General features: G+C 31.6%; 1 protein-coding gene across 1 annotated transcript; it reads left to right on the top strand.

The window, feature by feature from the left end:
- Positions 1-2,717: 2,717 nt before the first annotated feature.
- LOC115704672 (thioredoxin H-type-like) lies at positions 2,718-4,371 on the top strand. The gene is made up of 4 exons (XM_061102137.1): positions 2,718-3,166; positions 3,252-3,374; positions 3,744-3,866; positions 3,965-4,371. Exons 1-4 carry the CDS (start codon positions 3,146-3,148, stop codon positions 4,121-4,123), a joined length of 426 nt encoding a protein of 141 aa, XP_060958120.1. The 5' UTR covers positions 2,718-3,145; the 3' UTR covers positions 4,124-4,371.
- The last annotated feature ends 9,808 nt before the right edge of the window (positions 4,372-14,179 follow it).

The following is a 14,179-nucleotide window of genomic DNA, read 5'->3' as shown; positions in this document are numbered from 1 at the left end:
CCTAACGGAACTGACCCGAATCTTTCGTTGCATTTTCACTGTTACCTATCAATTCAATCTCAATGGTCATGTCACCGGTTTGGTGTGCCTGTCTAGAGGAATAAGACAAGAGGACCCCTTATCCCCTTACCTTTTTCTTTTATGCTCTGAAGGCTTTTCTTCTCTCATTTGCCATCAGGAGCATTTAGGCCTTTTGTACGGTATAAAAATATCCAGATATGCTCTTGCTATCTTGCTTCTTTTCTTTGATGACGACAATATTCTTTTCTGTCCTGGTAACATTTAGTCTTGTAATGTGATCAAAGAAATCCTTCATCATTATGAGCTCGCCACAAGTGAATGTGTTAATCTTCAAAAATCTTCTCTTTATCTCTCTCCTAATAAGGTCTTCATGGATCTTATCCTCATCTCGATTACATGAGCATTCCTATTTGTACTGAGTTTGAAAACTATCTTGGCCTTCCTTAATGTTTCAGCCGGTCAAAGAAATAGGCTTTCAACTATATCAAGGAGAGAGCCTAGAGCCACATCTCAAATTGGAATCACAAGTTCTTCTCAAAAAGGGGGAAAAAGAATTGTTGATTAAAGCAGTTCTTTAATCGATTCCCTCTTATGCTATGTCTTGTTTCAGGCTCCTTGTTAGTATTTGCAAGTCTCTTGAGTCCATGGTGATAGATTTTTGGTGGGGAACAAACGCTCAAAATCACTCAAAGACCCATTGGATTAAATGGCCCACCCTTTGCAAATCTAGGCGGGATGGGGGTTTGGGGGTTTAGATCTCTCCCTCACTTCAACCAAGCTATGCTTGCTAAGCAAGCTTGGAGACTGTTGAAACATCCAAACTCTCTTGTGGCTAAAGTTCTTGCAACTAGATATCGTCCTCACTCTTCTTTCCTTGATAGTATTGTTACGCGCGCCCCTTCTCTAGTGTAGCGTAGCATTAATTGGGGAAAGGATTTATTGAAACATGGTCTTATATAAAAGATTGGAAATGACAAAAAATTGACCCTGTGCATGATTACTGGATCCCAAATACTAGGTTTGTGACCACCCATTGTGATCCTCCAAACCAGGTTGCACACTTCATAAATAATAACATGACCTAGAATCTTCCCTGCATCTCCCACTATTTCCCAAAGGAAGTGGTTAATGTCATCCTCACCATTCCTCTCCCTTTGTCTTCGTATGAAGACTTTCTCATTTGGCAGCATACTCCCTCAGGGTCTGATAGTGTCAAGTCTATGTATCATCTTAGTTATGCTTTAGATTCTCCTAGTCTCAATCCATCACCCTCTCAACCCCCTACTTGGTCCCATCTAAGATTAAACACTTTGCTTATAGAGCGTCTCAGAATACACTTCCCACATTTGTTAACCTCCATAACAAGAAAATCGTCTCATCTCTTATTTGTTCGCGTTGCAATTTTGAGTTGGAAAACACTTGTCATGCCTCATTCTTTTGTAATTATGTCAGGAAAATCTAAAAAGGTATGCCCTTTTACCCTTTTATTAAAGTTTCTACTCAGATAAATTATTTTGATATAATTGCTTCTCATATTGCCAATATGTTATCTAAGGAAGATCTGGAGTTGTTTGTTTGTTTATCTTGGTTAATTTGGCATGACATGAATACTTTCAGTCATAAAGGTATTGCTACTCAACATCCAAACCTGTTGGAGTCAGGTCTTTCTTTGATTCATGAATATAAAAGAAGACTCGGAAAAGCTTGGAGCTAGGCACGGTGTAGACAACTAGATTCCCCCTCCTCCTGGCCTTTCAAAATTGACCACAGATGCTGCAATTGATGCTCACACAAATAGATCAGGATTTGAAGGGATTTTTCAAAATAGCAACAGAGAAATAATTGCAGTTATTGCAATTCTTTTTCAATAGATTGCGAAACCATAACTAATGCTTTGAGGGATGACCAAGTGTGTTATAGTGTGTTTCGAGATCTCTTGTCTCAGCTGAGGGATCTTCTTTCTTCCCTTCCAAACGTCTCTCTTCGCCATATCTGTCGGACAATGAACACTATTGCTCATGACATGGCAAAGAAGGCTCTTAAGTTCGGTGATGAAGCTTGTTCTATCAGCTCCTCCTTATAGTCTCAGCTGCCTCCTAACCCCTAAAAAGAAAAGATTACATTACACAACAATTCAACCAAGACTCTTTTTCTCACTATATGGACGAAACTCACTCTCCTTCTTCTCTCTAGAATTTTCATCACAAAGTATTGAGAAGAATTAGCCATACCAACTTAAGTGGTTCAAAGGCCAATTTGGAAGATTATGAAAACAACAACTTGGATTCTTTGCTAACATCAAAAGACAAAATGTTAAGCAATCCAAAGAGTGGAGTCAATATATAATTTCGTTGCATGATTATAAATAATCTTTAAACTCTGTTTAATGTTAAATCTATTAAAATCATATATTCTAGGCTAATTTATATAATTCCATGTTGTAATCTAGAGAACAAATAAACATGAAAATAAAAAGATCCTATACTATAATTCCCAGAGTACTATTATGCCACACACAAGTAAAATGAAAGTATATATCCTGCCACACACGCAAATTTTACTCTTATGTTTTGATATTTTTTTTCTTTTAAAAATTATTTATTTGAGACTAGTCATAAATTACGGTCCTCCACCAAAAATAAAAATAAAAAATAGTCAAAAGTGAAAGGTTAGAATCGATGAACCAAAAAAGAAAACAAGAAAGAAATAGATGTATTTTTTTTTTTTTACACAATTACCTCCTTATTGCTGCTCTTTCTTACTAATATTTTTTAATCATTTATGGCCAAACCCAATTCATCATCAAAGTTTGTTTCTTCTCTTTGATTTTTAAATTTTGATGATGATCATTTCTTGAGGATTTCTTAGTAACCAATACCTCTTAATGAATTTAATACCTTTTTTTTTTGTGATGAACGTAATATTGAATTTCATTAAGAGGTTCTGAGGTTGTTTATGTGGTTTGCCTAGCTAGAGCTGTTCATATATTAAATTTTTGTAAGGATTTTATTATTTGTCTTATACACCTTAGTATATACCTCACCCAATCCGATTTTCTTAAACAGACTTTCTAACATAATTATTAATATTTATATATTCTCTTTATCACTCTTCTTCTAGATTAATGGGATCTTGTTGGACAAAGGTAAATATAACTCAAAGAATAGAAAATGAAAATATAATGATGATTCAAATCAGATTTTTATTATTATATTTTGTTGTTGTTGAAGGAGGTTGATTATGATGATGATCATCATCACGAGGCCGAACTTGCTAGTGGAAATGTGCATCTTATAACTACGATGGAAGATTGGGATGTTATGTTATCAGAAGCTAGCAAAGATGGCAAAATTGTAAGTTATTTTGTAAATCATAATAATAATAATCTTCATGGTTAATGATAAATTTAATGTTATCCCTAATATATAAAAAACAAAACATACTTGAATAGTGATCTTATTCAATACTATATATATATATCATTCCCTTATTGTACTCCACTCAATCAAATTTAATGTTTTCTTTTAGCAAAATAAATGTTATATAAATATGAATCTGATAACCAATAATACAATGAAATAATAACTATGATTATAGGTATAGTTTAGTGGTTCATACTTCTATTCACATACAGGGAGAGGGAGTACCTAAGTTTGAATCTCCCTCCCTTAATGTTTAGTACACATCTAATATGCTATATTTTGTTGTTGAAACTGTGACAGGTTTTGGCGAATTTCAGTGCACCATGGTGTAATCCATGTAGATCAATAGCACCAACCTACATTGAAATGGCAGATAAATATCCCTCTTTTCTATTTCTAACTGTCAATGTAGACGAGCTCACAGTAAGCCTATACCAATTCTTTATTTCTCAGATCAGTATATATAATATATTCATAAATATTCTATTAATTTTATTATTTATGTAATATATAATTTGCAGGAACTGAGTAGTTCATGGGGAATAAGTGCCACTCCAACATTCTTTTTCCTTAAAGAGAAAAAAACCATAGACAAACTTGTGGGTGCTAACAAAGAGGAACTCCACAAGAAATTAGCTTTGGTGACTACTCATCATGATTCTCAAACAACTCCCAATTAATAGCTAGAAATTATATATATTTATACAAGGGCGAAGCTGTATAAAGCCTAGATAGCATAGCGCATCACACTCGCCTTACCTGAAATTAAAATCGATTTGTAAATTATTTGGGCTTATGCATGTTGAAAAAAAAAATTATTCCTTCTATATTTTTCACAGTTTATGATGGTCTAATTCTATAATTTAAAATTTTGAAGTTTTTTAAGCACTACAAAATTTGTGCTTTTTTTAACGGTGCAAAGCAAAAATAGCCTTTTGTGCCGACAAGGCCATATACTTTTGTGTTGGCTCGTCTCAGTCGTATTGGCAAAATTTATATAGTATGTTAGTGCACAAATCAAATAAATAATACAGTGGTCAAGTAATTGAAACAATTAATTATACCAAATAATAAAATCTAATTTTATCTGTGTGGAGGCTTGAACTCCCAACAAGAACCAACACAACACCAAAATAAACACACAATGATCAAGAACAAAGTCAACACTAAACCAGTAACATAAACTAGAAAATAAACCAGTAATCAACTTACAGAAAGCACTAAATGAACACATAGAACTTACGTGGTTGGGCTACATAATCAAGGTGATCATGAGCTTAATCCACGGGAGAAAGCAGCCTTAAACATGGCTGTGGTGATGAGTTTTATTACTCTGAACAGAGGTACAAAAACCAGGGATTAAAACCCTTGAAATCAAATGGAGTCTTGCTCCTTACAAAGTGTCAATCGAGTGACTCTCTCTCGAACAAAAGAAAGGTCAATTACAGCTCTCAATTTCTCTCTCAACCCTCTGATTTTCTGTCTGAAAACTCCTCACCGAATATAGGAAACTTCAAGGCTTTTATATGGTGTAGGTGGCTAACTAACTTAACTGTCAAAACAGTTAAGTTAGTTAGACAGATACCAACTGTCAAAACTAACAGTAAACATAGATTCAAGAGGTCAAACCTCAACAATTCCACCTAGTTTGAACACTTGAATATCTCTGTTTAGTTTTCCAAAAAATGTAGACTGCTTTCTAATTCCAATATAGGTTGTCTCCAATATGAGACATGGCTTTTAGTTGATTCTGAGTAAGTTTAGACAATGTCTAAACTTGTCACTCGTGGTACTCTTTGTGAAGATGTCTGCAGGGTTGTCATTTGTACCAATTTTCTTGACTTGAACTTGCTTTGAACTAATTATGTCTCGAATGAAATGTAATTTTATATCAATGTGCTTTGACCTCTCATGAAACATGGGATTTTTCATGAGATGCAAAGCACTTTGATTATCACAGAAAACAGTGATATCATCAGAGTTAACTTCCATTTCAGATGACATTCCCTTGAGCCAAATTGCTTCCTTGATGGCTTCTGTAGCAGCCATATATTCAGCTTCAGTGGATGACAAAGCAACCACTTTTTGCAAATTCGATTTCCAGCTAACACACCCTCCATAGACAGTGAACACATAGCCTGTTAAGGACCTTCTAGTGTCTATGTTCCCTGCATAATCAGAATCTACATAACCAGTTACATCACCATGTATTTGATTTCTACTATCAAATACCAATCCAGTGTTCAGAGTACCTTTAATGTATCTCATTGTCCACTTGAGTGCAGACCAATGTTTCATACCAGGATTTGCCAAATATCTGCTTGTAACACTCATTACATGGGCAATGTCAGGTCTTGTACACACCATTGAGTACATTAGGCTTCCTACACAACTGGCATAGGGTATATTGCTCATGTGTTTTCTTTCAGCATCAGTTGTAGGAGCTTGAGTAGCAGATAGCTTGAAGTGTTGTGCTAAAGGAGTTGATACAGCTTTGGAGTTGAACATTCCAAACTTGTCAAGAACCTTCTTGAGGTAGTTTCTTTGAGATAGAGTGATCTTGTGAGGTCTTTCTCTTTTTATATCAATTCCCAATATCCTCTTTGCTGTCCCCAGATCCTTCATCTCAAATTCTTTACACAACACATGTTTTAATTTGTCAATTTCAGATCTTTCCTTTCCAACAACCAAAATGTCATCAGCATACAATAACAAGTAGATTTTGTTAGCAAAATATACACAAGGATCATAATGGCTCTTACAGTAACCAATCTTACTCATGTATTCATCAAATTTCAAGTTCCATTGTCTAGGAGCTTGCTTAAGACCATATAGAGATTTCTTCAAGAGACAGACTTGGTCTTTGTCTTTGCTTTCAAATCCTTCAGGTAATTGCATATAAATCTCTTCTTCTAGATTTCCATGTAGAAAGGCTGTTCTCACATCCATTTGATCCACCTCAAGATCAAATTTAGCAGCCTTTGATAGTATCATTCTTATTGATGCTTGCTTGACAACTGGTGAGAAGATTTCATTGAACCTACACCTTCTTGTTGAGTGAAACCCTTAGCTACCAATCTTGCTTTAAATTTCTTTGAAACATCATTAGAATCACCTTCCTTTTCTCTGAAGATCCATTTGCAACCAACAACTCTCTTTCCAGCAGGTTTCTTAACCACAATCCAAGTTCTGTTCTTTCTGAGTGAGGTCATTTCTTCTTGAATTGCTTGTAACCAGGCCTTCCCATTCTTACCATTTACTGCTTCATAGAAGTTTAAAGGAACTGAACTGTCAATTTCATCAGCAACAGTAAGTGAAAATGCAATAAACTCAGCATATCCAAGTCTATCAGGTGGCTTTATCTCTCTTCTTTCTCTGTCTCTGGCCAACTGATAGTTGCTGAGATCCTCTTGGTCATCATCTGATCTATCTTATCTTTCTTCAATCTGGTTTCCCTGCGTCTAATCTGAGTCATTACCTGGTTCCACCTCAAGCTGTAAACTGCTTGAATTAGTATCTGCAGCAGGAGCAGTTTCAGTCTGTCTTGTAATTGTTTTCATGGCCATCTCATCTTCTCTAAACACAACATCCCTACTTATGATACACTTCTTAAAACCAGTTTCAAGACACCATAACTTGTATCCCTTGATCCCATCAGGGTAGCCTAGAAATAGACATTTAATGGCTCTAGGTTGAAGCTTGTCTTGCCTAATGTGTGCATAGGTTGTGCATCCAAATACTTTTAGATGCTCATACTTAGGAATTTGACCAGTCCACATTTCTTGTGGAGTTTTGAAGTTTATTGCTGTTGAGGGACACCTGTTAATTAAATAACAGGCTGTTTTTAGTGCTTCTCCCCAAAACTTCCTTTCCAAACCAGCACTATTCAACATGCATCTTACTCTTTCAAGAAGAGTTCTATTCATCCTTTCAGCCAATCCATTTTGTTGTGGATTTTTGACAACTGTGTTGTGTCTTCTAATTCCTTCTCTTATACAATAGCTCTTGAACTCTTCTGAGCGAAATTCAAGTCCATTATCAGTCCTTAAAACCTTAATGCAACACCCTGTTTGTTTCTCTATCATTGTTCTCCAATTTACAAAGGTTTCAAATGCTAGATTCTTATTTTTCAGCAAGAACACCCAGACTTTCCTAGAGTAATCATCAATGATACTAAGGAAATAATTTGCACCTCCTAATGTTTGAATCTTAGAAGGACCCCAGAGGTTAGAATGTATGTAGCTTAACTTTTCTGTTGTTGTATGCATTCCTTTAGGGAATTTTACTTTGCAACTTTTCCCTAATACACAAGATTCACATAATTCTAACTTTTCTTTTAGACCACCTTTGAATACACCTTGTTAGTCAAGTTCCATCAATCCTCTTTCACTCACATGTCCCAGCCTAAGATGCCACATTTTGATACTATTTTCAAGAGATTTGTCTATTACAGGTGCAGCAGAACCAGTAACAGAATGACCATCAAGATAGTATATGCCATTTTTGAGTTTTCCTTTAGCAATAACAAGTGATCCTCTAGCAACTTTCAAAGTGCCATCATCTATCTTAACAGTATAGCCATTTTTATCAAAAGCACCAATTGAAAGTAAGTTTCTTTTCAGATCAGGTACATACCTTACCTGTTGCAAAATTCTGATTTCTCCATCATGCATTTTCATTTGAACCGAGCCTATTCCTTCAATCTTGCATGATTTGTTGTTGCCTAATAGGACACTTCCACCTTGTTCATTTGACAGTGTGTTGAAGAGCTTGTTATTTGGTGTCATGTGAAATGAACAACCCGAGTCTAATATCCATTCTTCACCAGACTTTATGCTTGATGCAACAAGCACATCAGCAGACTCATAACCATCTGCAGCTAGATCAGCTTCTCACTTGAACTTGTTTTTCTTGTTTTGCTCTCTCTTTAGTTTGGCTTTGAGAGCGAGACAATCATCCCTAAAGTGCCCTTCCTTTTTGCAATAGTAGCATTGTTTCCCTGCTGCATTTCTTGAACCAGATCTTGCTTTGTGTTCTCCATTTCCATGATGATTCTTGTTCCCTTTATACTCTCTTTTTGTGCTTCTGCCTCTAGTAAATAAACCTTCACCACTTGATTCAATCTTGTTGTCATCCTTTCTTTGAATCTTTTTAGAAGTTAGGGCAGCCTTAACTTCTGTCATGGTGAGAGAATCTTTCCCATACAGAATAGTGTCAACAAAGTGTTCATAGGCTTTAGGCAAGGAACTTAGCAAAATAATTGCTTGATCTTCATCATCAATTCTTACCCCAATGTTGCACAGATCCAAGATAATCTTGTTATAGTCATCAAGATGCTTTCTTAATTCCTTGGATTCATCCATTCTCAGAGTGTAGAGTTTCTTCTTGAGGTATAATTTGTTGGCTAGAGATTTCTTCATGTAAATCTCAGAAAGTTTGTCCCATAATCCCAAGGCTTTCTCCTCACTTGAGACTTCTCTTAAAACTTCATCACCCAAACTGAGTAAAATTGCACTGTGTGCTTTAGTTTCTATTTCGAACTTCTTCTTCTTATCATCAATAGCTGCTAGAGCTTCTAGATTCAAGGCCTCTGAAATACCTTGATGAACTAACAATGCTTTCATCTTGATTCTCCATAGACCAAAGTCATTGGTACCATTGAACTTGTCAATTTCAAACTTTGAGCAAGACATTCTTAATCTTCTTGGTGAGTTCTTTGAAGAACTGACTTGATTCTTGAATAGCCGAGATTAACCACGACTCTGATACCAATTTGTGGAGGCTTGAACTCCCAACAAGAACCAACACAACACCAAAATAAACACACAATGATCAAGAACACAATCAACACTAAACCAGCAACATAAACCAAAAAATAAACCAGTAATCAACTTAAAGAAAGCACTAAATGAACACATAGAACTTACGTGGTTGGGCTACATAATCAAGGTGATCATGAGCTTAATCCACGGGAGAAAGCAGCCTTAAACATGGCTGTGGTGATGAGTTTTATTACTCTGAACAGAGGTACAAAAACCAGGGATTAAACCCCTTGAAATCAAATGGAGTCTTGCTCCTTACAAAGTGTCAATCGAGTGACTCTCTCTCAAACACAAGAGAGGTCAATTAGAGCTCTCAATCTCTCTCTCAACCCTCTGATTTTCTATCTGAAAACTCCTCACCGAACATAGGAAACTTCAAGGCTTTTATATGGTGTAGGTGGCTAACTAACTTAACTGTCAAAACAGTTAAGTTAGTTAGACAGATACCAACTGTCAAAACTAACAATAAACATAGATTCAAGAGGTCAAACCTCAACAATCTGAGCAACTAATTTTGAATGATTCAATGAAGAATTAAAAGAAACAAAAAAAGATGAAAACAACAAAAGAAAAATAGAAAAAAAATCAAGATTAAAACAAATGTTAGAGTATCTATTTCGCTCTAATATAATTCTAATTTTATTTATTAATGTGCTTAATTTATTTTAATATTTTTAAAAACTTATAGCAATATTGTATCTCTGTCTCTGAGTGTAGGTTATTAATACTTATATCTCTATACAATCATTAAACCTCACTTTTATTAAAGTTTCACTTTAGAAATAACCATAAAAATTCCATCTCTTAATTTCATAAATTACAATTATCTCGAATACCTAAGTGTATACTAATCACTTGACCTCACACAACCTAAATTGATTTATCCAATGCAGGATTGTTAAAAAATGTTTCTCTCAATTAATCAATTTTATGTGGTAAATATTATTTTAGACCTTGTGTTTTGCAAAATTTACAGATTGGATTCTCTATCTTGTTAAATGACACAATTGACCGTGCATTTTCCAAAATGATAAAAATATGACCCTGAGTTTAATTTTGGCAACTTTTTTTATTAATATAACCAACTTGAAGACAATTTCTAACACGAACAGATACAGAAAATGTAAACAGTTTTGTCATAACACATTTAAAACAGATTATTATTAAATTTTATTTTGACAAAAAATTACTTCAGTGTCCTATTTGTACTATTTTGAAAAAGACAGGGTCCGTTTAATCATTTAACAAAACAAATAGTCCAATTAGTAACTTTTGCAAAACACAATGTCTAAAATGGTATTTACCCAATTTTAAAATCTATATATAATAGCCCTAAATATAATCTCATAAAGCAAAATAATACCCAAATCCACTAGTGGATGGAGAATATGTAAACTGGAGGGGCAAAATGTAAAACAATTAATATTTAGGGAGACAAATTGGTAAACTTGTATATAATTTTCTTTTTACATAATTAATATATATATATATATAAATCTATAAAAACAAAACATTTAGGGAGGGCTGTATAAAATCATAAGAATAATATTGGATTAAACTAAATTTTAGATTAATTATAGAATCAAAATCATAATTAGAGTTTCATCTACAATATAACAACTAAGAAAATTAGTCATGTAGAGCAGAAAATATATGGGTCATGCACTCGTGCTTTTTGACACAACACGAGTTTAGGAGGCACGAGTACAACTTAATATGAAAAAATATAGGCTCAACATGACACGTCACGTTGCTGCAAATTGGCACGATGTTATACAAAAAAATAGGCATTAACACGACATGAGAAATCTAAAAACACAACACGTAAGTACAAATAGACTAATCCAAGAGCACAACACATTAAAAATTCTTATAATAATAATAATGATAATAATAACAATAATAATAGTAATAGTAATAATAATAACAATGCATATGTATTTACTTATAAATATTCAAATTTTAATTATTTTCAATAGTTTCGTATATAATTATACATAAAGTATTGTTGAAAAATTATATAAAAAAACATACATTTACGTGATTAACTCATTAATTATATAAAAAAAAATTAGAAAAGTGAAGCCCGAGTACTACCCGTATAAGAAAAGTGAAAATTACATGAAATATGGGATTTCATAACAAAGTTAGAAAAATATGGCATTTTTAGGTTTGCCACTCTTCTATGGCATTTTTTCACATTTAAGATTTTTTATGGTATTTGATATGCCATATTTTTATAAACTTATTATCCAATCCCATATTTTATGTTTTTGTTTTTAGCTTAATTAGTTTTATTTTATTTTTTAATTTATTTTACACTTACATTTTAGGGTTTCTTTTTATTTGAAAAATTTACACCAAATACTACATTTTTTTTCAAACATTACAATTTTAATTTGACAAGAACATTTTACTTTTATATTTTTATTAACTTTTTTTTTCTTTTTTACTTATTGAAACTTCAAAAAGTTTTTTTTTTTTTTTTGTCTTTTTTATATATTTTTTAGTCAATTTTGGCTCTCTTTTTTCTTTTCAACTTTTAAGTCAGTTGCTACTTTTTTTTTCTTTCTTTCGCTTATCTCTCTCTATTGTTTTTTTCTAATTTCTCTTTGTGTCTCTCTTTTTTTTTTAATTTTTTTCTCAACCTAATTTTTTTTTCTCTTAATATATATAATAAGTGTACATTTTTATATTTCATTTTTTTTTACAAAAATTAAACTTGTTTTTTATTTAAACTACTATTTGTTTTTTTTTCTGTTAAAAACTAATTATTTCATTAAAAATATCAGAAAAAAAAAACCAGTTTCATCAACATCATCCTGGAAAAAAAAAACAATATAAAAAATCATAATCTAAAAAGAATCCAAACTTTAAAAACTAGTTTCATCAACATTGAAAGAAACTAATAATTTCATTTAAAGAATACAAAAAATAGTTTCATCAACAAGATAATGAAAAAAATTACAATCTAAAGACGATACTAACTTTAAAAACCAGTTTCATCAATATTAAAATAAACGAATTATTTCATTAAAAGAGGAAAAAAAAATAGTTTCATCAATAACATAATAAAAAATACACAATGCCTAATAACTAAACTTTTACAAATTAACGATACTAAATTTAAAAACCAGTTTCGAACATATAAATTTTATATTAATACCAAATAATCAAACTTCTAACTTCATTCTTTATTTTGGCATTTAATTTTTTATTTGCTTGCTCAAAAATTAGAGTTAATTTAAACATACAATATGCAGCAAATATAACAAAGAGAATCATAAATTAAAATCAAAGAGAAAAAAAAGAAACAAAGAAAATTAAAGAGAAAAAAGTGCAATAAAAACCATAAAAGAATAACAAACAAAAAACAGTGGAATGTGAGAAACCAGTTAGTAAAACAACCAAAATAAAAACAAACAAATAAAAACCAGTTTCTTGAAATAAATTAATAAAAAATTGAATAAAACTCAATTATGAACAACAATAAAAAAAAATTAGTTATAAAAACTAGTTACTTAAAAAAACCAGTTATGAAAATAATAAAATAATATGTGTGTCAGAAACTGATTAATTAAAATAAAATAAAAATTGTTGTTCAAATATCATACAATAATAAAACTGGTTTTATACAAACTAAAAAATATATAATAATATCATAAAAATTGAGCAACCCCATTACAGAACAGTTAAAACCTGTGAAACCAGTTTCGACATGTGAAACCAATTTTGACGTTATAAAAAATCATAACAAAATACAAATGTTAATAATAAAGTTAATTGAAACTAGTTTCATCAGACAATCAAATAAAACCATACACACGCAAATATACAAAAAAAAAAAAAAAATACTAATCACAAATATAATCAAAATAACACATAATGCCTACCAATAATTTAATAACAAAATATAAGTGTAAGTTTCCAATCTAGAAAAAAAAATAATAAAAAAGTAACTTGAAAAAAAATTCTAATAACATAATGAAACTATTTTTTTTATTCTTTTAATGAAATTAATAGTTTCTTTCAATGTTGATGAAACTGATTTTTAAAGTTTATATTATCTTTAGATTATAATTTTTGATATTATTTTTTCTTCAGGATGATGTTGATGAAACTGGTTTTTTTTTTTTTTCTTTGCTTTTAATGAAATAATTAGTTTTTAACAAAAAACAAAACAAAGAAAAAAAATAGTAGTTTAAATAAAAAAAAAAAAAAACAAGTTTACTTTCTGTAAAAAAAAAATAATATCTATAGTTGAGATCATTTTTTTTATTTATTTTAGTATTTTATTTTTTCAAAAAAGAAAAAATAAATAAAAAGAAACACAAATTTAAAGTTTTTTATGGCATTCCTCAAGACTTTTTCCCATATTTGTAAGTTTTTTTAAAAAATGCCATATTTAGTGTAATTAAGTTTTTATGCCATATATATCAAAACTTATCTTTATTTTCCCATATTTTTGTAAATAGCCCTAAGAAAATGGGCAGACCTATTTATGAAAACCGAGTCAGTCCGAGTAAAACATGACACGAAAATGTACCTTTTAAAGTATTGGCACGACATAGTACAATACGACCTATATTTATGGGTCAACACGACACAACTATATTATTACGGATTTTTTAAAATATGGATCAGATTAATACGACACGTATTTAGAACTATAATTAATGTGATGTCATTTATCATCTCAATATATTACTTAAAATATACACAATCCGGAGAAAGTAAAAAAGAAAGAATTAAAACAATTTAAAACTCTTCAATGCTACTTCAATTTGCTTTATTGGTTGATCGAAATCATTTATCTCTTTTCAAATTGTCTTTTTCTCAGTCTCTCCTCCCTTTATTCTGGTTGTTCATAGGCATGTTATATGTGCAAAATTGACTATGAGTCGAATTAGAGTT

This window comes from Cannabis sativa, chromosome 1 (assembly GCF_029168945.1).
Source record: "Cannabis sativa cultivar Pink pepper isolate KNU-18-1 chromosome 1, ASM2916894v1, whole genome shotgun sequence".
Taxonomy (NCBI): domain Eukaryota; kingdom Viridiplantae; phylum Streptophyta; class Magnoliopsida; order Rosales; family Cannabaceae; genus Cannabis; species Cannabis sativa.
The sequence above is the reverse complement of the archived record's forward strand: the minus strand, read 5'-3'. Positions and strand labels throughout refer to the sequence as shown.